We start from the raw sequence: 25,097 nt of genomic DNA on the forward strand, positions 1-25,097 counted from the left end.
TTGAATCGATTTTGAATCTATTAATATGATTGGAAGAATGCAAGATTATGTTTTCCTATGAGAAACTGTATTGTGCTGTTGAATTGTTATAAATAAAGTTTTAAAAAGACCTTGGTCTAGTCGAAGAAGAAGAAAAAGGAGATATTTGTTGAATGAGGGTCATGTTATATAAACGTATTTCTCACCATCGGCTGTTGAATATTATGGCAGATAGAAACTGGGACACACACACGACCCTGGATGTCTCGTAACCCCTGGTAACCACTGGAGGGCGCTGCTGAGCACACAGCAGTGCCGTATCTGTAGTACACACTCCGAAGCAGACAGTGGCGGTAATGCGCCTAAAACGCTGATTGTCAACTACCGTTTAAAATCAGAAGAAGAAGAGCAGTCAGCCAGCCACAACCCTCCCTGCCTCTGGACCAAAATAGACAGTTGAGGGCAGAGCAGCTGAGATCAACCAGAAATGGCTGCCACCGGAGTTCTTCCCTTCATCCGGGGGGTAGACCTCAGTGGAAACGACTTCAAAGTAAGAATTTAAAAATATATTCATTTAGTTTTCATGTGTCTCTGTTGAGCAGCTAGCACTGTTAGCTAGCTAGCCGAAGCTAATCTAAGTTAGAGATTCAACAACAAACGGCTGAAGGCTGAGCTCGTTGAAACACTAGCCTAGCTTAACGTTACTAGCATTGGGCGTTAGCCAGTCAGATGTTTGACATGGACAAAGTAACGTTAGCAGTTTAGTGTCGGTCACAGCTCCTTGTCTGGAGGTTAACACACTTCAGTTTAGGGGAATGGGTTTGTGAAGGGTACTTTTTTAAGTTGCTTTGTCCGCGGTTAGAATATTCTGGATAGTTCAGGGAAACGTAGCTCTTGTTTCAAACGTCACGTTAGCTAGCTACTTTAGCTTCCCCGTTGGCTAACTCTGTCTGTCTGTCTGTCTGGCTCAGAAACACAAGCTCTGTGTGAGAACACGTTAGCTTTATCAGGTAGATAACTACACGGCCAAAAACAATAACGCGTGTTGACTCAATGTCGTCATACTTGAAGGTCTGACACACTCGTGCGTGCTAAGTTTGGGAGACTGAAAAAGCAGCGCGGCTGGCAGCAGTGACAACTGAGATCATCTGGCATGTTTCTGAACTGACACAACTATTTGTGTAGCCTAGCTGCCATGTCAGTGTGGAAGTAGTGTAGAGTATAGATAAGATGGCGTAATAAGTTTATCTGTCAGTGAGAGAATGGCTTCTGATCTAATTTCAGACAGTGTGGGATGACATCATTTCCTCTGCCAAGTTGTGCCCTGCCTAGATCACAGTGACTGTGACTTTCCAGGTTTCTTATCCTGACTGGAAACGATCATGTAGATTGAATACCACAGCTGGCCAGATGTTTACTCTAGTTACTCATGTAGATTTGTGAGTGGCTGAGATTTTTTTGACCATTTGAACTCTCACACCCCACCCACGATGACAGTGAAGCCATCAAGGATGACCAACTTCTAATTTTAAACAGAGACACTTAAATTAAATGTGCCTTTCTCATTGGTATTTCAACACAGGGCTGTGTGATAAGAAAAAACACCTCATACCACAATATTTTTGACCAAATACCTTCATATTGATATTGCAACAGTATTGTAGGTTTGACTATTGGTGCTGTCACAAAATATGTAGGATACACAATGAGATTTTTGATAAATAATCATCAGTAATGTGGATGTAAAGACTAAGTGGGTAGAGGCAAACAATAGAACAGCTAGAACAGTGTAGTAAATTCTGAAAATTACAGTCCTTACTGTATTGCAGCCTTTAAATCAAAGAAAAGACAACACTTACAATATTATGATGTACAAAATCGAAGACCATACCACGTCTCATATCACAGTGTCGATATGATATCAATGTATTGCCCAGCCTTAGGCTAATATGCAGGGTATGATACATTTCGGTGATGATTTGGAAATGATGAACATGTTTGATTGATGTTTTTATTTGTGTCATGCACACTTGATTGTGCCAGACCCTCATGGCTTTACAAGACTCCATTACAATGATGTTGCAGTAACAATCAAAAGTAAAAGTTATTTAACTATGTAGTCCAGAAACAGAATACGCTGACTTCTGTCCCAGGGCTGGCAAAGAGAGTCAGCCACAAAAAAGTTCCCTTTCTGAAACAAAACTCAACTTTTTCATGATCATCCAGCCAGAAGGAATCAACATAGATAGAGGTCATCATACTGAAAAGTGTGTTCCCTGTGTCTTTATATAGAAGACAGTAAAACAAGAGGTGAACCTCATTCTCAACGTCACCTAAATTACACAACAAACAAATTGTGTCCTCCTCTGGGGTGGCGTTAAACCTTCCAGTCTCTAAGGCTAATGGTAACGCTCCTCCTATTCTTTATGAAACAATTAGTTTGTAGTTTTGGTTTGTAGCATATGTCAACAGATCACTTTTCTCTAAACATGCGAAACGTATCACCAAGTAGGGCTGCAACGATTAGTCAACTAATCGATGACTAATTGACTATTAAAATAATCAGTGACTATTTTAGTAGTCGACTAATTGGTTTGAGTCATTTTTCATAGAAAAGTACTATAAAAGTACCCCAAAATACTCTTATTGCAGCTTCTTATGTTCAGATATTGGCAGCTTTACACACTCTCCCATGACAATGAACTTAAACCCTTTGGCGTGAGTACGAAACAAGACATTAGATGACATAACTTTGGGGTTTGGGAGAGACAGACCGACATTTTTCAACTTTTTAACACATTTTTTGATAAAATGATTAGTCGACTAAGCGGAGAAATAATCAACAGATTAGTTGACAGTGAAAATAATCATTAGTTGCAGCCCTAGTCCAGAAACATGACCACTGCCTTCTGTCCCAGGCCTGGCAAAGAAATTCAGCCACAGAAAAAGTTCCCTTTCTGAAACAAAACACAAATTTTTCATGATCATCCAGCCAGAAGGAATCAACATAGATAGAGGTCATCTGACTGAAAAGTATGTTCCCTAAGTCAGTAAAACAAGAAGTGAAACTCATTCTCAGCTTTACTTAAATTACACAACAAACAAATTGTGTCCTCCTCTGGGGTGGCGTTAAACCTTCCAGTCTTGTAAGTTTCCACACTGTAGCTGTTCTTTATGAAACAATAAGTTTGTAATTTTGGTTTATACAGTATGCCAACATTTCTCTAAACATGCGAAACATATCACCAAGTAACCTGTTCTGAAATAAATGACAAGTTGTTCAAATAAAATAATGATTTCAACTCGTTAGCCCAGGGATGACAGTGGGAGATGTCTCAATTAAAAGTCTTTTTAGTGAGTCAACACATTAACGACATCTTCACAAGTCTATTCAAAAGCCAAAGCGTTTGACATTTATGAGCATGTCTGAAAAAGTGTTAACAGTTCAAAGACAGTATTTCGGCTTCAAATGATTTTGGTAAATAAATGACAGTAATATGTTTTACAGGCGATGTCAGCTGAGTTTTTTCGCACCCTTCACCAGCAACTCTATCAAAGGCATAACATTGATAACTTAAGTCATTTCCAGTGTCAGAAATCATTCTCTCCCCTCTCTGTCTTTACAGGGCGGGTACTTCCCAGAGCATGTCAAGTGTATGAGCAGTCTGCGATGGCTGAAACTCAACAGAACAGGACTGTGTTACCTCCCAGAGGAGCTGGCCTCTCTGCAGAAGCTGGTGAGACATTCAGGGCCGTTTGCTTGTTATTAGCTTGTCCTCACATCTTTAAATATGGAGGCATTCATTCACAACATTGATGTTGCTGTTCTGTTCTCTAATCAGTCTCTTTCCTCTTCTTCTGTGATATTATTATTACCATTATTACTAGAAATTATTTTAGTAACAGTGTTAAAGTTAGTAGTCAAAGGTTTGTATTTTCAGTGCACTTTTATCTATTTATCTAAATATCTATGCCATCTATTATTGCATTTGTTGACAGCAGTGTTGTTAATCTCAGGCTGTTTTCAAACTTGATGTGTGTAACGAAGGACATCACATCAGTGCATTTCACCGGTGGAACCTCACCTGATTAAGAATGCACAAAGCCTGACTTTAATCCCTAATATCTTTGAAAGGATTGTCTAATCTAAACCTCCAAAGCTTCAATCAGAAAGCCACAGTGAAAAGGTGATCCATGCGAACATGCTTGATTTTACCAGGTGTGGGTAAATAAGATTAGTCCCTTATCATGGCTCGGAGTCACAGTGTCTGGCTGTGTGTTTATCTGCCTTGATTTTTATCCTATTTGCAGTTGAATCATTCTGTTTAGAGACAAATGGGCTTTAGTGGAAGGCGTACATTGCACAGCAGGGACCAGGGCTCCTTGTAGAGTGTGGATTTTGTTTTTGTTCATTGCACTGTGTATCAGTAAACAAAACCTCTGTGCTTTCCTTCTTTAGGAGCATCTTTCAGTGAGTCACAACAGCCTGACCACTTTACATGGAGAGCTGTCCAGCTTACCAAACCTGCGGGTAACTGACGCCCACACACGCATAAGAAAATACACATAAAGCACATGCTGATATCTTCCATGAGCCATAGCATAAGCACTATTCTATTCCAATGTGTAGTTATAATAGTGCTCAAAATGTTTTTCACTGTGTGTGCAGGCGGTGGTAGCCAGAGCCAACAACCTGAAAAACTCTGGAGTCCCAGATGACATCTTTCAGCTCGATGACCTCTCTGTGCTGGTACATAATAACCTTACACGATCCCGCCTTCTCTGCTTATCACACCATTGAAGACTTTCTTTTACAATCTACCCACAATTATTTCAACAGCATGCTTCCTATCTTTATTTTCTGGTCCACTGCCTTAACTTTACACGTCTAACCTCCCCTCAATTTTAGCAGATTTTGATACTTCACTGTCCCAAAAATAACTCTGCCTCCTCCTCATACTTCCTTCTATTCTACCTCAGGACCTGAGCTACAACCAGCTGACAGAGATCCCCAGGGACCTGGAGAACAGCAGGAATATGCTGGTGCTGAATCTGAGCCACAACAGCATCGACTCCATCCCCAACCAGCTGTTCATCAACCTGACAGACCTGCTGTATCTGGACCTGAGCGACAACAAGCTGGACAGCCTGCCGCCGCAGATGAGACGCCTGGTTCACCTGCAGACGCTCATACTGAACAACAACCCCTTGATGCATGCCCAGTTGCGGTAGGATGACAGGACGCTGTTTCCTTCACTTCACACCTTTACCCAAACACCCAGAAATTCCTCAGTCTCATGTTGGGACCAAAACTAAGTGCTGTATCTGTTTAGAAAACAGATCTGCTGTTTATTGCTGCTCTGACTGTCTTTGTCTCTGTGTCTGAGCAGCCAGCTGCCAGCCATGGTGGCATTACAGACTCTCCACCTGAGGAACACCCAGAGGACCCAGAGCAATATGCCCACCAGCCTGGAGGGTCTGACACATTTAGCAGGTAACACACACACTCTTGTTTCTTCCAGACCATTTATTTAGGGACCTGGCACACTTTCCTTCTTACTTCTACCTCCTGGCACTGTGATACATTTTTCATAAGTGTGTTGCTTTGTGTATATCCTCAAACTTCCTGTCAAGGGAAACTTTTTTTTGTTACAAATGTGTCCCTCTTGTCCCTCCTGTCTCTCTCAGATGTTGACCTGTCATGTAACGACCTGACCCGGGTGCCAGAGTGCCTCTATTCACTGGGCAGCTTGAAGAGACTCAACCTAAGCAGTAATCAGATCTCAGAGCTGTCTCTCTGCATTGACCAGTGGACTCAGCTGGAGACGCTCAACCTGAGCCGCAACCAGCTCACCTCACTGCCTGTAAGGACAGTAATGATTAATACACAGCTGTCTCTAAAAGAGACTCTCCTTTTTAATACCACTACAGCTGTGTAGCTGGAGTTGATGTAATGTTAAACCAAAAATGGGATTTAATTTTGGTTGGATGGTGGTGGAACTCCAAGAGATGAGTTTTTCCAAAACTATCCGTATCATGAGATACAGAGAAATGTGTTAATTTTAGGGCTGTCAATAGATTAAAATATTTAAAATGACTGTCCAGAAAATTCTCCAGAATAAACTCAAAGGTACTGCATGCTCAAAACATATGCTGAAGGCATACTCAACAAGCGCACGCGTCAGCAAAGTGCCTCTCCTATCTTCATACCAGTCAAAGCATGCGACCAAAGTTCCCACTGTGTGTCAAAATAATGTGCCGTGACCCCGAGGTAACTGATTACTGAGAGAAGTCCAGTAGTCTCCAGTGAGCACAGCCGTGATTGTCTACCCCATCACATCCTCCACTTTAGCTTTCTCATCATCTTACAAGTTGTGTATCTTGGTGACAGTGTGTGCTTGACGTACACCGGGAGTAACTCATTTCACACGGACAGTAAATGCAAATAAATTTGGTCTTGTGGAAAGAACCATCTTGCAGAGGTTTGAAGCTGAACTTGCCTTTCAAAAGACGCCTTTCTCATTCCACTTCTGCTTGCCATCCACTACGTTACTGCTGCATCGCTTCCTGATTTCCCAAACTACGGCGTGGGCCACGGGTCATAATTACAGAATGTATGTGTGTTGATCATGCATCAAAGAAATTAGTGGCGTTAAAAAGAAGTTGCGTTAAGTTGGTAGCTAATGCGCTAACTTTGAGAGCCCTAGTTAATTTGGTTGAACCAACCCTTTAAAGAGCAAAGTGGTTTAGTGACTGATTAATTAGTTTGGTTTACTTTCTTCCTAGAATTGTGTATTTTTGATCAAGTAATTAAGTAGAAGTTTTGCCTTTTTATAATTTGTGTACGGGCACTGACACACAAAGCTAAGGATGAGCCGTCGGTCAAAGTTGGTGAGCGCCTGTCACCCTTGGCACTAGTCTGCTCTTGTCGGCCTTTGTCAGCTGTTTGTCGGCCAATTCAGCATGTTTAATAGGCACAGAACTTGCGTGCTAGCTGTAGTCTTTGCTGTCTGTTCAAGATCAAGTTTTCGGCTGAGACACAGGCGATGTAAGGCAACGCAACACTTGTCCTTTGCCACCACTAGTTCTTTGATGTCAGTTTGCTGTGTCTGGGCCTTAAGATGTCTAATGTTTAAAGTATGCTTGTGTGTCTCCATGCAGTCTGCGATCTGTAAACTGTCCAAACTGAAGAAGCTGTATGTCAACTCCAACAAACTGGACTTTGATGGCGTTCCACCGGGTGTGGGCAAACTGTCCAGCCTCACTGAGTTCATGGCTGCTAACAACAACCTGGAGCTTATCCCAGAGGGGCTGTGCAGGTGAGCTAACACATGAACAATCAGCCATCAGCTGAGACCCTGCAGTTTCTTTCTGCACTGCTAGACTGATGTATGTAAAAATGTATTAATGGTGGTGTGTATATGTGATTATGTGTTACTGTTTAGGTGTGGCAAGCTGAAGAAGCTGGTGCTGAATAAAAACCGCCTGGTAACACTGCCTGAGGCCATCCACTTCCTGACTGATTTAGAGGTACTATACTAACACCACTAGTAAAGAACTCAGATAATACCTGATTTACATAGTATTCATATTGGGTAGATGGTGGTTAGATATGATTTGATTTTTTTGTAAAAGTGTCAAAGAGGATTAAAGTAACTTGGCTGTAACCTCCCTCACAATTAGGGGAACAAACGCCCCATTTCCCCGAAGCAGTACAGTTCAGTTCAGTTTGTTATGCTTTTTTTTTGTGTTTCCACTGTGAAAAGTTGTGGATGGTACCAATGCAACCGCTCCATACGTCACCACTTTTGGTCTTCCCTCTGTTGGGGTACCTAGCACACAGATCTGGTACTAAAAGGTGGATAAATAAAGGATGTTTTGCAGCCTCTAGCAGCAGCCGTAGTTTGAGAGAATATAACTTCATTCACTGGGCCGACTGCTGGCAACTTTTAAGATGGAACGTTAACTTGTAACTCAATGCATGAGTTGACGATGTGAATCCACCAGCACACCTTAAATATTCCATGTAACAGTTTTGACCATTTCTTTAGTTTTTGTCGTCTCTCTTGGATGACAGAGACTTTTAGTAATGAGTGGATCTTCAAGCGATTAAAATATATATTAATTTTGACCGTGTTATGTGTATGAGTATTACCCTCACTTGGAGAAACAAAAGGCGTCATGGAGTGTCGTTCCTGTGGGCTCCAGCAACACTAAACCCCTGAGCTTGCCTGAGAAGGACTAAATGCACAAAGCTGCTATTTTTAAATATCCCGTGGAGAGAGACTCTCACTGCAGCCTGTTCTATTTTGTTCTGAAAATGTGGGCGTGCAGCCTCGTTCTGTGGACGATAAACCAGGTGCAGACTGATAAAGGAGGAAATACAGTGAGTGCTGGACGGAACAGTGAGTGACAACAACCCCGCCCACATTTAAGAGGACTGTCTGTGGTGGAAACACTAGGGTCTAGGTACCATGTCTGAAGGGTCACTGTTGGCTCCAAAGGCACCATACTGAAAGTGTTTGGTTTAAACAGGGCTTAACAGGACCTGTTTTCATGCTAGTAAAGTATGTTACAATAATTCTAGGATGTCATAAAGCAAAGGAATAGGATACAGTTGGATAAAGTAAATGTAATATTCTGTGACATTCAATTGAAACATAAGGAGGAGGTAGGAATATCATAGAAATAAGATACAGCACCTGAAATCTTTACATAATTAAAGGTAGCGCCCTTTAACATTGGTTTGCATCTACCAGTTCTTATCATTTAAGAGCAGATTAACACAAATACTTCCTCGTGAATGTATCTCTCTGTAGATTTTGGACGTGCGTGAGAACCCCAACCTGGTGATGCCTCCTAAACCAGTGGACAGAGGAGCAGAGTGGTACAACATTGACTTCTCTCTACAGAACCAGCTCCGGCTGGCTGGGGCCTCGCCTGCTACTGTAGCTGCTGCTGGAGGAGGTACATGTATTTACGTCTGGAACTCTTTGTAGAGTGTGAACATGAATGTTTAGTATTAATCCATTTTATTCTACTGTCAATACAACATGTGTATTTCCTGTGCATGTGTCCAGGAGCCAGCCCCCGAGACCCACTGGCAAGGAAGATGAGGCTAAGGAGGAGGAAGGACTGTTCTCAGGACGATCAGGCGAAGCAGGTGCTGAAGGGCATGAGTGACGTTGCACAGGAGAAGAAAAACTTAGAGGTGAGGAAAACATTTTAGAAGGATGACTACGCAGCCCCGAACAGGAAGATTGATAAACACAACAGGGTTCATTTACATTTTATTTACCAAGATATCTGCTATTCTTGCAGGAGAACGGGGACTTGAAATATGCTGATTTAAAGACCCGGCGGTGGGACAAGAGTCTAGAGAAACCTCACCTGGACTACTCTGAGTTCTTTTTGGAGGACGTGGGGCAGGTAAACTATCTGTGTGGGTGTTAGTGTGTGTGTGTGTGTGTGTGTGTGTGTGTGCTCTCACTTTGTCAGCTACAACCAACCAAAGTGCCCCTGAAGATAGATTATACACATGTGAAATTATATATTTCTGCTTTGCCTAGTACAGGTATCAGTGTACATATCTCTTATTTTCCCCGTCCTACAGGTTCCAGGTGTATCAGTGTGGCAGATAGAGAATTTTATTCCAGTACAAATAGATGAAGCGTTCCATGGCAAGTTCTACGAGGCTGATTGCTACATCATTCTCAAGGTAACGCATCAAATCTGTCATCATTCACAAGACTCATTAGTGAGATTATCATCAGACAAACTGGATTAATGAAACAGCATAAATTATTCTTGGCGACAGCTGGAACATCTGTGAGTTTCCATGTACTGTGTGTGCCAACTATCTTACATGCTTCTTTTTGCAATTGTAGACCTTCCTGGATGACAACGGCGCCCTGAACTGGCAGATCTTTTACTGGATCGGCCAGGAGGCCACTCTGGACAAGAAGGCGGGCTCTGCCATCCATGCCGTCAACCTCAGAAATTTCCTGGGAGCAGAGTGCAGGACGATACGGGAGGAGATGGGAGATGAGAGCGAGGAGTTCAGCGCAGTATGTAGAAACATAATGTATATTTAAGCAAATATATCAGGGTGCACAGAGAGAAATACACACTTTAATAGTCCAAGATTATGATGAGGTAAAATCATTGTGCTTCACAGGTAAACACTAAAACTTCAGTGTTTTCCAACCTGGACCTTATTATCCCACGTTTTTGTGTCTAAGTGACTAATGGGAACAACTGTTTTTTTTTTAAATTGGTCGGGTATTAAGCGAGAGTGCTGCAGCTGCAAAACAGTCTGCGATGTCACCACTCAGTGCACCTTCATTGTACGTCGACTGAAAGTGTTTGTTTTTGCCACTGACAGACTCAGACTGTTATTCTAAGTGTCTGACAACATTATGGAAAAGATGGCTGCAGAGGCAGACCTTTTTGTTAAAGAGTAAGATCCTTAGGTAACACTTTACTTGAAGGTATCTATTTAAGAATGACATGACACTGTCATAACTATGACATGACATGGTCATGAACCTGTCATAAACATTATGTACATGTCAAACATTTATGACTGCTGCCGTTGAGTGTCATTCGGTTTTTGTAATGACAAGTTGACATTGTTTGGGTTGTCTTGATTATGACAACTTGACATTAATCCAAGTGACATTACCAGAAGTTGTCTTTGTCATGACAAGTTGACATTAAAAAGAAATGCACCTCTTTGTGTTAATGACAAGTTGACATATTGATTGATACAAAGACATTTTCTGGTAATGTCATCCTGGTTAATGTCAACTTGTCATGACAAAGACAACTTCTGGTAATGTCACTGTAGCCCCTTTAACACTGCCAGATTTTTGGTGAATGTTGGGCCGTTTTGCCGGCAAGCTGTGAGCGTTTAGACACACAGAGCCGGATTGGCGAGTCGATCTGAGGTGCCCAATTTTCCGCCTCGTAGGGTAGACGTATTGGCGGAACCCTTTTAGTTTAAACAGACCGAGGCGGCCTTCTGCATCAGGAGGGGCTGTTGAAGACTTGTGGGAGGAGCTGTTGATGACGCTGCACGTGCGAGCCACTGGCGGTGGATAAACAGGAAACAGCTGATAGCAGGAATTAGCGAGCAGCTAGTAGCAAGAGGGAAACACAAACCTGACAGACACTGTAAAGATGAGCAACTGGGGAGACAAGGAATTGCGCGCCCTCCTTGTCCTCGCAAACGAAGAGGCCATTAACCGTCAGATGACGGGGACGGTGAAGAACAGGCCGACTTATGAGAGAATCGCCGAAGGACTGACCAGCCGCGGCTTCCCTCCCACGTCACTGTTTACGTCACACGCTGAGCTACACCTTTTGTTATTTGCTCACGCCCCCATTGCCCCGAAAAAGCCACATTCTGTATAAACAAAAGTAGGCAGGCAGCATTTTGCTGCACTCCCCGATTTTGTTTTTATACTGCCAATGCTGAAAAAAGACTGATTGGGCTTTCCTGCAAATTTGCACAATTCCTGTTTAAAAAGGGCTTTTGATTAATTTCAAGTTGTCATAATCAAGACAACCTAAACAATGTCAACTTGTCATTACAAAAACCAAATGACACTTGATGACAGTAGTTATAAACATTTATGACATGTACATAATGTTTATGAAAGGATCATGACAGTGTCATGTCACCCTTATGTAGATACCTTCAAGTAAGGTGTTACCGATCCTTATTGTTTCACCAGACACAGCCCCAAAATCTACATCACCACTTATACCAGACTCCATTTAAATAAACGGTCATTTTATTATGGTAAAACGGACTTTATTCAAAGACAACAGAAACAAAATAAAACTCACAAAAGCCGTTGTGGTGTTTTCCCACTGTTCCAACATTCACCATTTCTGGTTTGGTTGAAATAAAACCTTAATTCACTCAGTTAGATGTGGATGTATGCTGCCTCTATACACGCTAAGATTACTGTTTAATTAAATGGAGTCTGGTGGCTTCAGTGCCGGTGATATCAGGCTGCCTCTGGTTAAACTACAACAAAAACATCTATCTCTGTAGGGATTTTTTCCATAATGTTGGAATAACTTGGAATAACAATTTGAGCCAGTGGCAAAAAGAAGCGCTTGTAGTTGATGTACATTGACAGTGGGAACATCCCAGAGCTGCTGGTTGCAGCCCTCCCTTATTAATGGACAAATTTCAGTTAGACACAAACGCATGGGGAAGTAGGGTCCAGGTTGAAACCTTTGAATATAACTTTTTTTGTGTATATTCCTTTTAATGCATGTGGTACAGGAACTCCCTGCACTTGTGTAAACCTTCAACCACCAAGTGCTTTTGTAAATAACCGTATTTGTCTCGTGCAGGTGTTTAACAATGAGATCTCCTACATTGAGGGAGGAACAGCCAGCGGATTCTACACGGTGGAAGACACGAACTACGCTGTCAGGTAAGCTGGATTGAGCTTTTTCTTTTAGAAAATACACCTTGAGTAATTTCTGTTAGTCTTCTTTATTCCCTTGTTTTGAAAAAGCTGCTCAAAAATCTCATTTATTTGGATTCTGAATTATTTTTTTCCCGTGGGTCTATCAGGTTGTACAGAGTTTACGGCAAGAAAAACATCAGACTGGAGTCGGTACCTTTGAAGGCCTCCTCCCTCGACCCTAGGTAACTCTCACACTTCCTGCATAGTTTGCCACACCCTCCAGCAGGACCCACTCACTGCTGGAACATTGTGTCCTTAACACGCTGTCTTTTTGTCTTTGTGGCAGGTTTGTCTTCCTGTTGGACACAGGGCTGGAGATCTTTGTCTGGAGAGGAGCCAACGCGACTCTCAGCGGCACCACAAAGGCCAGGTGGGACACAAATTAGTACAAAGGTTTCTGCCACTTGGTTTGCAAATCTCAAGTTGGAGTTAAATACTAAAAAAAAATAAAATGCAAAACCTTAACTGACACTTGAATGTTCTCAGGTTATTTGCAGAGAAGATCAATAAGAATGAGCGTAAGGGAAAGGCAGAAATCGCAATCCTCATGCAGAACCAGGAGCTGCCTGGTTTCTGGGAGGTGCTGGGAGGACAACCAGAGGAGATCAAGAAACACGTACCAGATGACTTCGCTCCTATCAGACCCAAACTCTACAAGGTTCGTCTTCTTAATAGCTTCATACAGCACTGCTCCCCGTAACTATCATCCTGTGAATGTTAATGTGGTCCACAGTAGAAGTGTACACAGTATCAAGGTAGTGTAGGTGTAATGCAAATTGGTCAGAGCTGTAGGAGGTGTGTAGGATTTGTGGTTGAACTTTCTGCTTTATCACAGTCACATTAAACTGAGCTTTGTTTTCGTAAATGGAACCAGGGCTTTCCACAAGGACATGAAGTTGCCGGCTAGTGGGGTCCCTGGGTCTGGTGCACTCTACTGCCACTACTCCATCATATATACTGATGTTGATTCGTGCACATTTTGACATTTGATGTCACTGACAGTAGTTGCTTTATTAGCCAGTGGCAAAAACACAAAAGCCCGCTAGAATTGTGAAGTTATATGGTGAAACTGAGGCATGTTCATGTACATGTTCCTCCTGTGACATGGGCTTCTTTCTTTGCGTGTTTAGTATGTATTTGAAATGTGTCTTAGAGAAGGCTCTGCTGTAAAAAGCACAGTGTAAATAAAGATAATTAGTTCATTCATCTCTATGGGAAACCTTATTGATCCTCAGCCAGCTCTGTGTCACTACGACGTGGGCAGTACATGCAAATGAACAATGCTTAATCTCCCTCCATGTTGCCAGCAGCTGGAGCTTCCTGCTTACTTAACAGCAAAAGTCCCAGGTTGAGACTTGGACCCCCAACAGCAGATGAGCGGGCAGCTCCAGGTGATGGCAACATGGGGGCAGGGGGGTCTGAAGAGGTCAAGTGTACACGCTACCCACAGTGCAATGAGACAAAGCTGGTTGACACTATTTCCACTTTTACATGTGAACTCCCATATAACAGGATATGTTTAACGACGGAGAAAAGAAGCCAAGTGCGACAGGATGAACATGATAACAGAAAGCATTGCTGGGAACACATGGGAAATCACAACGCACTGATGTTTTCTTTGTCATTGTCCTGCAGGTGGGCTTGGGTCTGGGCTACCTGGAGCTGCCACAGATCAACTACAAGCTGTCAGTCGAGCACAAAGACCACAAGATCAAACTGGACACTTTGCCAGAGATGAGACTGGTACGTCAATCTGCTGCACATTCACCAGAGGGCATGATTATAGGAGTGAAATAACGCAACAAGAATGTTTTAAATTTCCATATCCTGTTTTTCTTTACATCCTCCTCTTCTCCATATTTCCGTCCCTCTCCTCAGATTCAGTCTCTGCTTGACACAAAGTGCGTGTACATCCTGGACTGCTGGTCTGACGTGTTCATCTGGATCGGGAGGAAGTCTCCACGTCTCGTACGAGCCGCTGCTTTAAAACTGGGTCAGGAGATCTGCTCCATGCTGCACCGGCCCAAACATGCCTGCGTCACCCGTAACCTGGAGGGCACTGAGTGCCAGGTAATACCGCACCACTTCAGTCCTGAGACTGTGTACAGTAAAGATGTTAGGTCAGCAAAATCCATTTTGAAAATAAATAAAAATCCACTAGGTTTACTTACTGTACAGAATGGTCTCGGTCCGTTGTGTAGCGATATACATGTACTATACTGGCCCCGTGCAGTCTCATAAATAAATGGATGTTCACAGAGTAAGTAACACGTGTGAACACTTGTATTTATTTTACACCATTGGGAATGCATTATAAATGAGTCCATAAACTAATGGGTGATGTCACAGTGGCTGTGTTCATTATTTCACACAGTCAGTGAGTTTAACTTCAACTTATTTGCTCTTCTTCCTCAGGTGTTCAAGTCCAAGTTTAAGAACTGGGATGACGTGTTGAAGGTGGACTACACCAGAGCAGCTGAGACTGTACAACAGAAGGACAACCTACAGGGCAAGGTCAGTGATACACGTGTGTTTGTTTAAAATCTAATGTCAATAGCAGGCCACCGTTCAGATGCTGATAATAAACTGAAATATATCTGCGGGCTTTATAGTTGTATGTCAGTTATGCAGAGTCTGCGCCGTAGCCTACACACATGGCCTACGCCGCTGTGAGCATTTGAACTTGTGCAGTGGTGTGTCTGTGTCACTCTGCAGTTACACCTCCAAAACACTAGTCGGTGGCGGGGTTTCTGTGAAGAGCTGTAATGTTTAGTTGATTCAAGTACACAAATCAGCTTCACTATAACTCGCAGCCTCCACAGACAAAGCTTGTCTGTTGCTGGACACATTTTCAGAGATTTCCTCTGCTCATATGAAGCCAGAATAAATTCCACACAAGACTTAAAATAAAAGCTTTGTCTCCACTGAGGGAAATGGTGTCGGCTTACAGAAATAGACAGGAGGTCTGCGTCGCCGCAACGTGTACAGTAGTTACATTTCTGGGGAGGTGCACGTAAGGCTACAGCGCAGGGTACGGCTTAAGCCTACTTCACATTACACGATTTTCACCCTGATTTTGCGTCGCGGAGACTTTCGTGATCTTTTGAGTGTTCATACCTGGTGACGTGTGTTTCTGTCAGTGGGAGTCTCGCCACCTGCGTTACGACCTGTGTGTGCACACTACAAGAATTCTCCACAAGCCCTCGCCGACAGAGCCCCAGAACATGTGGTGACGTCACCAAACTATATTTTTAAATTGGAGACGACACATTGTAAAGGCATGGATATTCTTCCCAGTGTTGAATCAGATCTGCCTCCAGGGCCTGGGTCCAAACACAACGCGCTCGCCGTGATCCTGTGGACGCCACTATTGTTGTTGTTGCTCGCCGTCTTGTCAGTGTTGCCAGATCTTGGGAGAGAAACAAGCAACCAGGGCTATGGAAACAAGCCCAAAAGAAGCGACTATCATGTGTTTAAATAACTTATAAGACAGATATATATAGAGGAAGGTGGCGTTTACAGAGCAAGCCCAAATAAGCAACTCCACTTTAGAAACAAGCCCAAAGTCGTGGCTAATAAGTGGACCTGGCAACCCTGCAGCTTGTCCTCCTCACATTTCTTCTGTCCTCCTGCGTGCTGATGTGGGACGTATCCCGCCTCTCATTGGCTGATGCTCTTTGTCAGTCGTGTCACACCTCTCCAGTTTTCTAGCATGCCAGATATCCAGTCCCAGTCGCAGACAAGGGGGCGACTTGCTCGTAGGCTTGTTCACACATGAGGACTCGTCGTGGCAGACTATCTGCTGACTCACCTCCGACCCAAGGTGGCTCTCAAGATCCTCTGCGACGTCAAAATCGCGGTGAAAACCGTGTTATGTGAACTAGGCTTTAGGCTCTACGTCGATGTGGAGACTGCTGTAGGTAAACCTCACATAAGTGTATATACGTGTGTTCTTCATTAGGTGAAGAAGGACGCAGAGCAGAAAGACCAGATGAAAGCTGACCTCACAGCTCTGTTCCTTCCCAGGCAGCCAGCCATGCCCCTCACTGAGGTAACAACACACACATGGTTATCGTTTTCCTTTGGCGTCACTATTTTGATCAGTAAATGACACAAAAACAAAGAAAAAGCTCTCAGCCACTCCTTATGTGTTTTAGGCTGAACAGCTGATGGAGGAGTGGAATGAGGACCTGGATGGCATGGAGGGATTTGTGTTGGAGGGAAAGAAGTTTGCTCGCCTGCCTGAGGAGGAGTTTGGGCACTTCCACACTCAGGACTGCTACGTCTTCCTCTGCAGGTATGGAAGTGTGTGACTGTGCTCTGGACCCAATCACAGGTGGAAATTAAGGGCTTGATGGGACACATTGTTTGTATTTCAAATTCAAAGTTAAAAGAGAACTGGCTCCACTGGTTTGGTAGCGTTCTGTGTTTGATGTCGCGCTGCTTCTTCAGATACTGGGTGCCTGTGGAGTACGAAGATGATGAGAAAGACAAAAAGGAGGGCGAAGGTGGGGAAGGAGGAGGACGCGCAGCAGAGGAGGAAGAGGACAAACAGCCCGAGGAGGACTTCCAGTGTGTGGTGTACTTCTGGCAGGGCAGGCAGGCCTCCAACATGGGCTGGCTCACGTTCACCTTCTCGCTGCAGAAGAAGTTTGAGAGTCTCTTCCCTGGAAAACTGAAGGTATGGGGACAGATGTGGACACATCTTTGGACACTCTTGCACTGAAAATCAGTTTATTTTTTTTACAGTATTGTGCTGAATCAATAACTGTAGCGTGTCTTGGTGTTTAGGTGGTGCGTATGACCCAGCAGCAAGAGAACCTCAAGTTCCTGTCCCATTTCAAGAGGAAGTTTATCATCCACAAAGGGAAGAGGAAACAGAAGACTGACTCTGCTCAGCCCTCTCTCTACCACATACGTACCAATGGGAGCGCACTTTGCACCAGGTACACATACTGCTGTTATCACTCATGATCAGATTCACCAGTACTGTCACAAGCTTCCTCCATATGACACTTCTTTCCCTCTCATCTCTTTCAGGACCATCCAGATTGGAACAGATTCCAGTAACCTCAACTCAGAGTTCTGCTTCATTCTCAAGGTTGGATTATTTTCCCCTTTATCTTTCAATGATAACAACTTGTATTAAGTCCCACCAAAGATATCTCCTGCGTCTTTTACTGTTTAAATGACGACCAAAAAAGACCCATCTAACAGTACATGTTTTTCTGCAGGTACCATTTGAAAGCACAGACAATCAGGGCATTGTTTACACCTGGGTGGGCAGAGCTGCCGACCCTGACGAAGCCAAGCTGGCCGAGGACATCATGAACAGCATGTTTGATGACACATATAGCAAACAGGTAGGTGCCTTACTATGAATATAATATCCCTATAGTCATGTCTCTTTTTTTATTTTTTATTTTCATTCTTTGTGCATCCTGAAATACTCAACAGATACTCTCAAGTATAAACACACACACACACACACACACACACACACACACTGTCCTCTTCAACACCTTTCACTGATGCGCTTGAACTGAACTGAAAATCGTAATGCTGTCATTTCTTCAACTGAGAAAGCATCTGAGTTCAGTGCTCACATGTCAACTGACAGTTTAATTTCTTTCATCCTTTATTGATTAAAGGAGCTGTTTGCAACTTTCAGAGCATTAATACAGCAGTGTAAATCAATTTGCTGAGTAAAGATGTAGTGGATTAATGGTGTCTTGAGCAGAGATTGAAGTCACGCTTCTCAGATTGTTGTTATGGTACATGATTCGGCCACATGTGCATGTTGCTGCAAGTGAGGCTGTAGCCCTTTTTAGATAGGAATTGTGCAAATTTGCAGGAAAGCTCAATCAGTGTTTTTTCAGCATTGGCAGTATAAAAACAAAATCAGGGAGTGCAGCAAAATGCCGCCTGCCTACTTTTGTTCATACAGAATGCGCCTTTTTCGGGGCAATGGGGGGCGTGAGCAAGTAACAAAACGTGTAGCTCAGCGTGTGACGTAAACAGTGACGTGGGAGGGAAGCCGCGGCTGGTCAGTCTATCGGGGATTCTCTCATAAGTCGGCCCGTTCTTCACCGTCCCCGTCATCTGACGGTTAATGGCCTCTTCGTTTGCGAGGACAAGGAGGGCGCACAATTCCTTGTCTCCCCAGTTGCTCATCTTTACAGTGTCTGTCAGGTTTGTGTTTCCCTCTTGCTACTAGCTGCTCGCTAATTCCTGCTATCAGCTGTTTCCTGTTTATCCACCGCCAGTGGGTCGCACGTGCGGCATCATCAACAGCTCCTCCCACAAGTCTTCAACAGCCCCTCCTGAGGCAGAAGGCCGCCTCGGTCTGTTTAAACTAAAAAGGTTCCGCCAATATGTCTACCCTACGAGGCGGAAAATTGGGCACCTCAGATCAACTCACCAATCCGGCTCTGTGTGTCTAAACGCTCGCAGCTTGCCGGCAAAACGGCCCAACATAAAAGGGGCTTATATATGTGTGTATCTCACTGACTATCAAATCAACGCTACTCTGCACTGCACTCATAATAGTTAGAGCTGATATCAGGACAGCATAATTGTGGAAGCTTATGATGGACCAAAGAAACTCTCCTGGAAACAGAACAAAAATATTCATGGGGTTAATAAATGCTTAAAGTTATGAAGTTTTCAGCATAAAAATAATTAAGTTTGTTTTGTTGACGTGTTTCAGTCAGCTGACAACTTATTTTAAGAAGTTGGTTAAGATAAAAAAAATAATTGAGTAGGATGGAATTGAAAATAAATGAGTTAGAATATCTAAAATAAAATAATTTGACCATTAAATATCACCACAACCTGTAGATAGATATTTAGTCACTTCAACTTAATTTAAATTTTTGAGACCAAAGCAAATCTTGTTGGTTTTACTAAATTAACTGAGTTTGTCAGATTATAGAAGTCTCATAGGAACAACTTAAACAGATGCATGCAAATTGTTACCTTCATTTTTTTTTTCTTTTAAATTAAGACAGTGGATTTTTTTTCATGGTGAAATGATTCATGGGATTTGTAGGTAACACTTGACATAAAATTGTTTTTCAGCATAAAAAATTTTAAGTTTGTTTCATTAACATGTTTTAGTCATTTGATGACTTATTTTAAGAAGTTGACCAAAAAACATTTTTGACACTTTTGAGTGGGATTAAATTAAAATAAATAATTTAGAATATTTCAAATAAGATAATTACTTTTTAATAAATATGAAGTTAGTTCAACTTAATTGGGTTTTTCAAGGTCAAAGCAAATCATGTTGGTTGTACTAAACTACTTCAATTTGTCAGATAACAAAGACAATTGTTACCTTCATTTTTTTTTCAGTTGAACCACTGGATTCATTTTCAGAGTGCTCACCCTCCGGTTCCCTCACAGGTTAACACCGTTAGCTCTGTCAGCACTGTTGTTAGCCGCTTGCTTCCATGTTGAGAACTGTGTTCAGAAATTCTGAATCAGACTCTGAATCACAGATATGCTCTGAATGCTGTAGAGTTTCTTTAACATCAGAGTTAATTTTCCGTCAGTGATTACACTCCAGCTGACTCTCCCACCTCAGTTTATCACACTGACTTTTTTAATTCTTCTACGTTCTTTAATTTCAAGTGAATCTTCAGATACTTTCAGCTCTTTAACTACAACTGATGCTCCAACTTCACTCAGCTCTCACCCCTTAGTTTACACTTTAATTTACACTTTATTCAGTCTTTATACTTAAACTGAAACTTTATTCAGCTTTTCCATTTTTTTCATTCTCATTCTGAATGCAACTTGAATTACTCAAATAAAACAACTTATATTTACTGCTATAAATATGCTATAAATTCCCCTCTAAGAAATTTTAATTGTTACACTAATGAAGGGAGAAAGGCAGGACTGAAGATCGGCTGAACTTGTTGCCCCTGGATTCCACCAGGCACGGCTGTAGTGTGTTCTGGCTCTGATGAGGCCACCGGAGCTGAACGCAGGCACCAGACAATGCTTGTGATAATATAATATGGAAATATGTACCTAGTCTAATTTTGACAGAGTTGTGACACAGTTACACAGAGCAAATTCAGTCAGGCAGGAAGTGGAACAGCAGCATAAACACCCTGTAAATATAAATATGAATGTAAATATCAAGGAAAAATTATCTCTTGAACAAAATCAGCAAATCTACAACAACAAGCAGACAAAACACCACACTCTGATCTGCTCCTGCTGCGTACGGCACACAGTGGAGAGCAGAGTTCCCATCCAGAGCTGAGAGAGATACTTTAGCTTCTGCAAAGTGTCTCTGTGCTTTTTTTAAATCCATATGTCAGTGATAGATTGTGCAAAAAAGCATGTGTCTAAATCTGGTAAATCAACTTGTCTCCTAGGTGATTAATGAGGGGGAGGAGCCAGAGAACTTCTTCTGGGTGGGGATTGGCTCTCAGAAGCAGTATGATGAAGATGCAGATTATATGAAACACGCTCGGCTCTTCAGGTGAGCGAACGTTACCTGTTTCACAAGCAGGTGTTATTCAGTTGTTAGAGTGAATACGAATCAGTATATGATAGCATCTGCTTCTTTCTCTTTGCCACTTCCTCTTCTCTTTCTTCTCTCCTCTGCCTCTCCCTCCGTCAGGTGTTCCAATGAGAAGGGTTATTTCTCTGTGTCAGAGAAGTGCTCCGACTTCTGTCAGGACGACTTGGCTGACGATGACATCATGTTACTCGACAACGGCAATGAGGTAACAATTGACTGCACCATTTCATTTATTACTGTGTAATAGTTTTCAGCCTCCATGCTGGAGACATGCAGCCGGAAGGGTTATGTTTTTAGGTTGTCTGTCCTTTTGTCCCATTTTTGTTAGCGTGACGTCTCTGAAACGTCTCGAGAGAATTTCTTCCTTTCCTCACAAAATATGTTTTTTGGTCATAACTCAGGAATTCATACACTAATTAAGGAAACACACAGATGTTAAGGAGGATAAAATTATGACGTAATGATGTTTTTATATCCAAAAGATGAGCTTCACTCTGATCAGTTTCAATTTCGTTCACAAAAACTACGACACGCATTGCTTGTCAACGACCTTTTTTTGATGACGAAGATGAGACGTTGAGCTAAAAAGAGATCTTTCATAATAAAACTATGACAAAATATATGTAAATGGTAAATGGACTGCACACGCACTTACACACCATTGGAACAGCCATCAAGAGCAGTTTGGGGTTCAGTATTTCAAGATTTAATCGCCATGTGGACTGGAAGAGCTTGGGATGAGATTGGAGCTCCCTTAGGTTGGGAAACACCAGTAAATAGTCAGCACCAGGATGTTTCACTAGCCTACTAAACACCGGACAGGTCGCCGGACTGTCTCAGGGCTGACACACAGAGACACACACCAGTCACGCTCACGCAACTTCTAGTTAATTCATTTGTATTTCTGCCTCGTTTCCTCAGGTGTACATGTGGGTCGGCACTCAGACCAGCCAGGTGGAGATCAAACTAAGTCTCAAAGCCTGCCAGGTGAGTGACTACCTGCAGTGTGTGCGACTGTGTGCATTTGTGAGTTCTTTATTTGTGTGTACAATTGTTTTGTTAGATATCCACATCTCACCTGTCCCTTTCTTGTCCAGGTTTACATCCAGCACATGCGCTCTAAAGACGCTGAACACCCCAGGAAGCTGCGACTGGTGCGGAAAGGGAACGAGCCGCACTGCTTCACCCGCTGCTTCCACGCCTGGGGAGCTTTCAAAACTCCCCCGGCATAGACACTCACACGCACAGAAACGCTCACACCTACATCAAATCTATTCGCTGCCATGTAATTTTCTACCAGTAAGATGATGATGATGATGATGTCTACGCCTAACTCGGCTTTACCTGAGCTCTTATTCCCCCCAGTTCCCCACCCCCCCTTCCTGCTCAGCGCTGCTGTTCAACAGCCTCTTGACCACAATGTTACTGTCAGAGTCTGCCATCAAAAACAGATTTAAGTTTCATCCCAGTCAGTGAGAGTTGTTCTGGTCGAGAGGCTGCTGGCTGTTTCTTGTCTTTGGGACAAACAGCAAAATATCACTTTTTTCTACGAGCTTTTTTTAGCAGCAAGTCTGAACGCTGTCGTTAAATGAAAGAAGAGAATTATGTTTTAAGATGAAATAGGTCTAAGGTGTACAGAGGCTTTATAAAACAAACCCAAAGGGAGGTGAATGCCCTAACATATCGATCTGTTCTGCTGCTGTCACGTGACTTGTGCTGCATGGTCAATAGTTTTCAGTGGAGGAGCGTCAAGTGCTCGTCACTGCCGGAGTCACTCCTCCATGCTCGGTGCCATTTTGCGCAGCTCATCTGAAGCAGTTCAAGGCAGATAAAAGTTGATTTACTTTTTCTTTTTTTTCCATCACAGAGGGAGTGAAAAACAGCACTCTTCATGTTTTTCTGAGGAATGTTGGTTTATACATATATTTTTCTGTTGTGCGGATTATACGTGGTATGTTTGTGCGTCTGCCCCGTGCGCCTTCACTGAAATGGGGCCGCCCCCTTGCCCCAGAGTCGGACTGGTTGCTGTTCTCACCTCCTCTAACTTGTCCAGTGATCCAGGTTCAGTTTAACAAAACATGACTTTGTTGTAAAGATGCTTCGGACAGTCAGTTGTTAAACAGTAAAATTTATTTGGCCAAAGAAATCTTGAGCAGAGGTCCTGGTCCAAGTTAAAGTGTGAGGCCGAGCTGTGTTAAGTTTAAGGTCAAATGTTTAAATGTGCAATCGGTAGAGCAAGGGAGAAATATTACTGTATTCTACCACGCTACAGGCTGCATTCAACTTCTCAAAAGGTTTTTCTTGCTTTTCTGGAGCAGAGAGAAAAGCTCAAGAGTTTTTCCAAAACAGCATCATGTTTGAAAAAGTAAAGGAATTATGTTTGAAACTCTCCAGGTTTGTTTCTTTTTCAAATGTTGTCGTTTTGGATTAAACTTAGTTTTTTTAAATCTGATTTTAATGGGAGATCTTTTGCTTCATATGAGACATATCTTAATACAGTGTCTTTTGGCTCCACTGATCTCAAATCAGTAGTTTGCATGGTAAACAGATGAGTTGTTAACCACTTCTAGATCAGTGCCTCCAGAGTCAACTTTTAAGTACAGAACTGCTGCAGTGCTTCTTGTGATCATATGACCTGTGTAGTGTGCAGGCATTGGTCCAAAAAGATCCCTCTATGTACCGTATTCTCAAATGGCTGCAACTACCATCATTTAGTTTCTTTATATTTTATTTTGTGGGGTGAATTGTATGCCTGGTAGTGTGTTTGAGTCCTACACATATCTGTATGTGTGTATATGAATAAGTGCACATGCTCCTGATGCCACCTGCAGATGCTTTATTTATGTATTTTATATTAAAATAAAATCTCACATCACGTATTATGTAATCTGGTCTTTTTTTTTTTTTTTTTTTTTCATTACAGTGAAACACCCCGCACACAGGTGTGTATGGTGGAGCCAGATTTGTGTGACCGCTGCTGAGGCAGGTCTAATCAGCCCAAATAAGTGAAAACACCTGTGTGGGCAGCTGGGTCCCCGGGGATACTTACAGTATTAAAATTGGTTTCCAAAATGAAAATTAATTAATCAAAGAAAACTTGTGGTCTTTAAAAACTCCTTTTTCAATAAAAATAAGTCTTAAATATTTATAATCAACATGATCAAAGACACATAATTTATTGATCACAAATTATATTTACCAAACCAATAATCAATGCCTTAAACCTCTGCTTTTTTCAATTTGTGCAAAAACCGAAGTGGAAACATTTCTATGGCACACTATATTATGACATTTATGTTAACATTTCCATGACATAATAACTCAGATTTTTATGGCATACTATACTACGTTTTTTTAATAATTTAATTTACTACGAAATCATAGTAACACCCGCTATACAAATATGTACAAAATATACAAATATGTATAAAATATTCATATACTATGTAAACCCCAAGAAACAATATGCCATGAAAACATACTTAAAATAGTCATAGTGTAGTATGACATCAAAACACTATTGAAGAAGTTGTAGTATACTATATCATAAAAAAAAAAATCAGTCATGGATAGTATGACATACATAAAAATTTCAGACAAAATAGTCATAGTATACTATGTCATTAAATACTAACAGAACGGTTGCAGTATAATATGCCATGAAGAAGTCACAAATAACAGTCATAGTATGTCATGAAAAAAATCTCAAAGAACAGTCATAATATAGTATGTCGTCAAGAATCTTAACAGTCAGTTTTATATGTCTTCAAGAAACATTAAAACCAGTCATAAAACCAAATATCTCATAAAACAGTATAATGTGTTGTCATGATTGTCAAAAAACAGTATTAGTATAGTATGTTGCCAAAAATCTCAAAGAAACAGTCATAGTATAGTATACAAAGTCGTCAAAAATAAAAAATAAAACACAATCAAAGTATAGTATGTGGCCATCAAAAATCACGCAAAAAGCGTCATAGTATAGCATGTCATCCAAAATCATGAAAAAACGTCATAGTATATCATGTCGTCAAAAAACATGAAAAATCGTCAGAGCATAGTATGTCATCAAAAACCATGAAAAA

The 25,097-nt window shown here is 42.0% G+C and overlaps 1 protein-coding gene across 1 annotated transcript; it reads left to right on the plus strand.

The window, feature by feature from the left end:
• The first annotated feature begins 369 nt into the window (after nt 1-369).
• Nucleotides 370-23,891, plus strand: flii (FLII actin remodeling protein). The gene is made up of 31 exons (XM_033645180.2): nt 370-529; nt 3,606-3,716; nt 4,439-4,510; nt 4,649-4,729; nt 4,960-5,207; nt 5,370-5,473; nt 5,668-5,843; nt 7,141-7,298; nt 7,425-7,509; nt 8,799-8,946; nt 9,060-9,190; nt 9,301-9,408; nt 9,593-9,697; nt 9,867-10,046; nt 12,352-12,434; nt 12,578-12,652; nt 12,757-12,840; nt 12,957-13,128; nt 14,106-14,213; nt 14,349-14,540; nt 14,886-14,984; nt 16,432-16,521; nt 16,628-16,767; nt 16,923-17,151; nt 17,262-17,416; nt 17,511-17,571; nt 17,705-17,833; nt 20,864-20,970; nt 21,112-21,217; nt 21,934-21,999; nt 22,110-23,891. Exons 1-31 carry the CDS (start codon nt 467-469, stop codon nt 22,242-22,244), a joined length of 3,801 nt encoding a protein of 1,266 aa, XP_033501071.1. The 5' UTR covers nt 370-466; the 3' UTR covers nt 22,245-23,891.
• Nucleotides 23,892-25,097: the final 1,206 nt, after the last annotated feature.

The sequence above is a fragment of the Epinephelus lanceolatus genome, chromosome 18 (assembly GCF_041903045.1).
Source record: "Epinephelus lanceolatus isolate andai-2023 chromosome 18, ASM4190304v1, whole genome shotgun sequence".
NCBI classification, from domain to species: domain Eukaryota; kingdom Metazoa; phylum Chordata; class Actinopteri; order Perciformes; family Serranidae; genus Epinephelus; species Epinephelus lanceolatus.

Coding starts and splice junctions, on each gene's coding strand:
- flii (XM_033645180.2), top strand. CDS start 467: ATGGCTGCCACCGGAGTTCTTCCCTTCATCCGGGGGGTAGACCTCAGT. Junction 4,730..4,959: donor TCGATGACCTCTCTGTGCTG/GTACATAATAAC, acceptor ATTCTACCTCAG/GACCTGAGCTACAACCAGCT. Junction 20,971..21,111: donor AAACACGCTCGGCTCTTCAG/GTGAGCGAACGT, acceptor TCCCTCCGTCAG/GTGTTCCAATGAGAAGGGTT.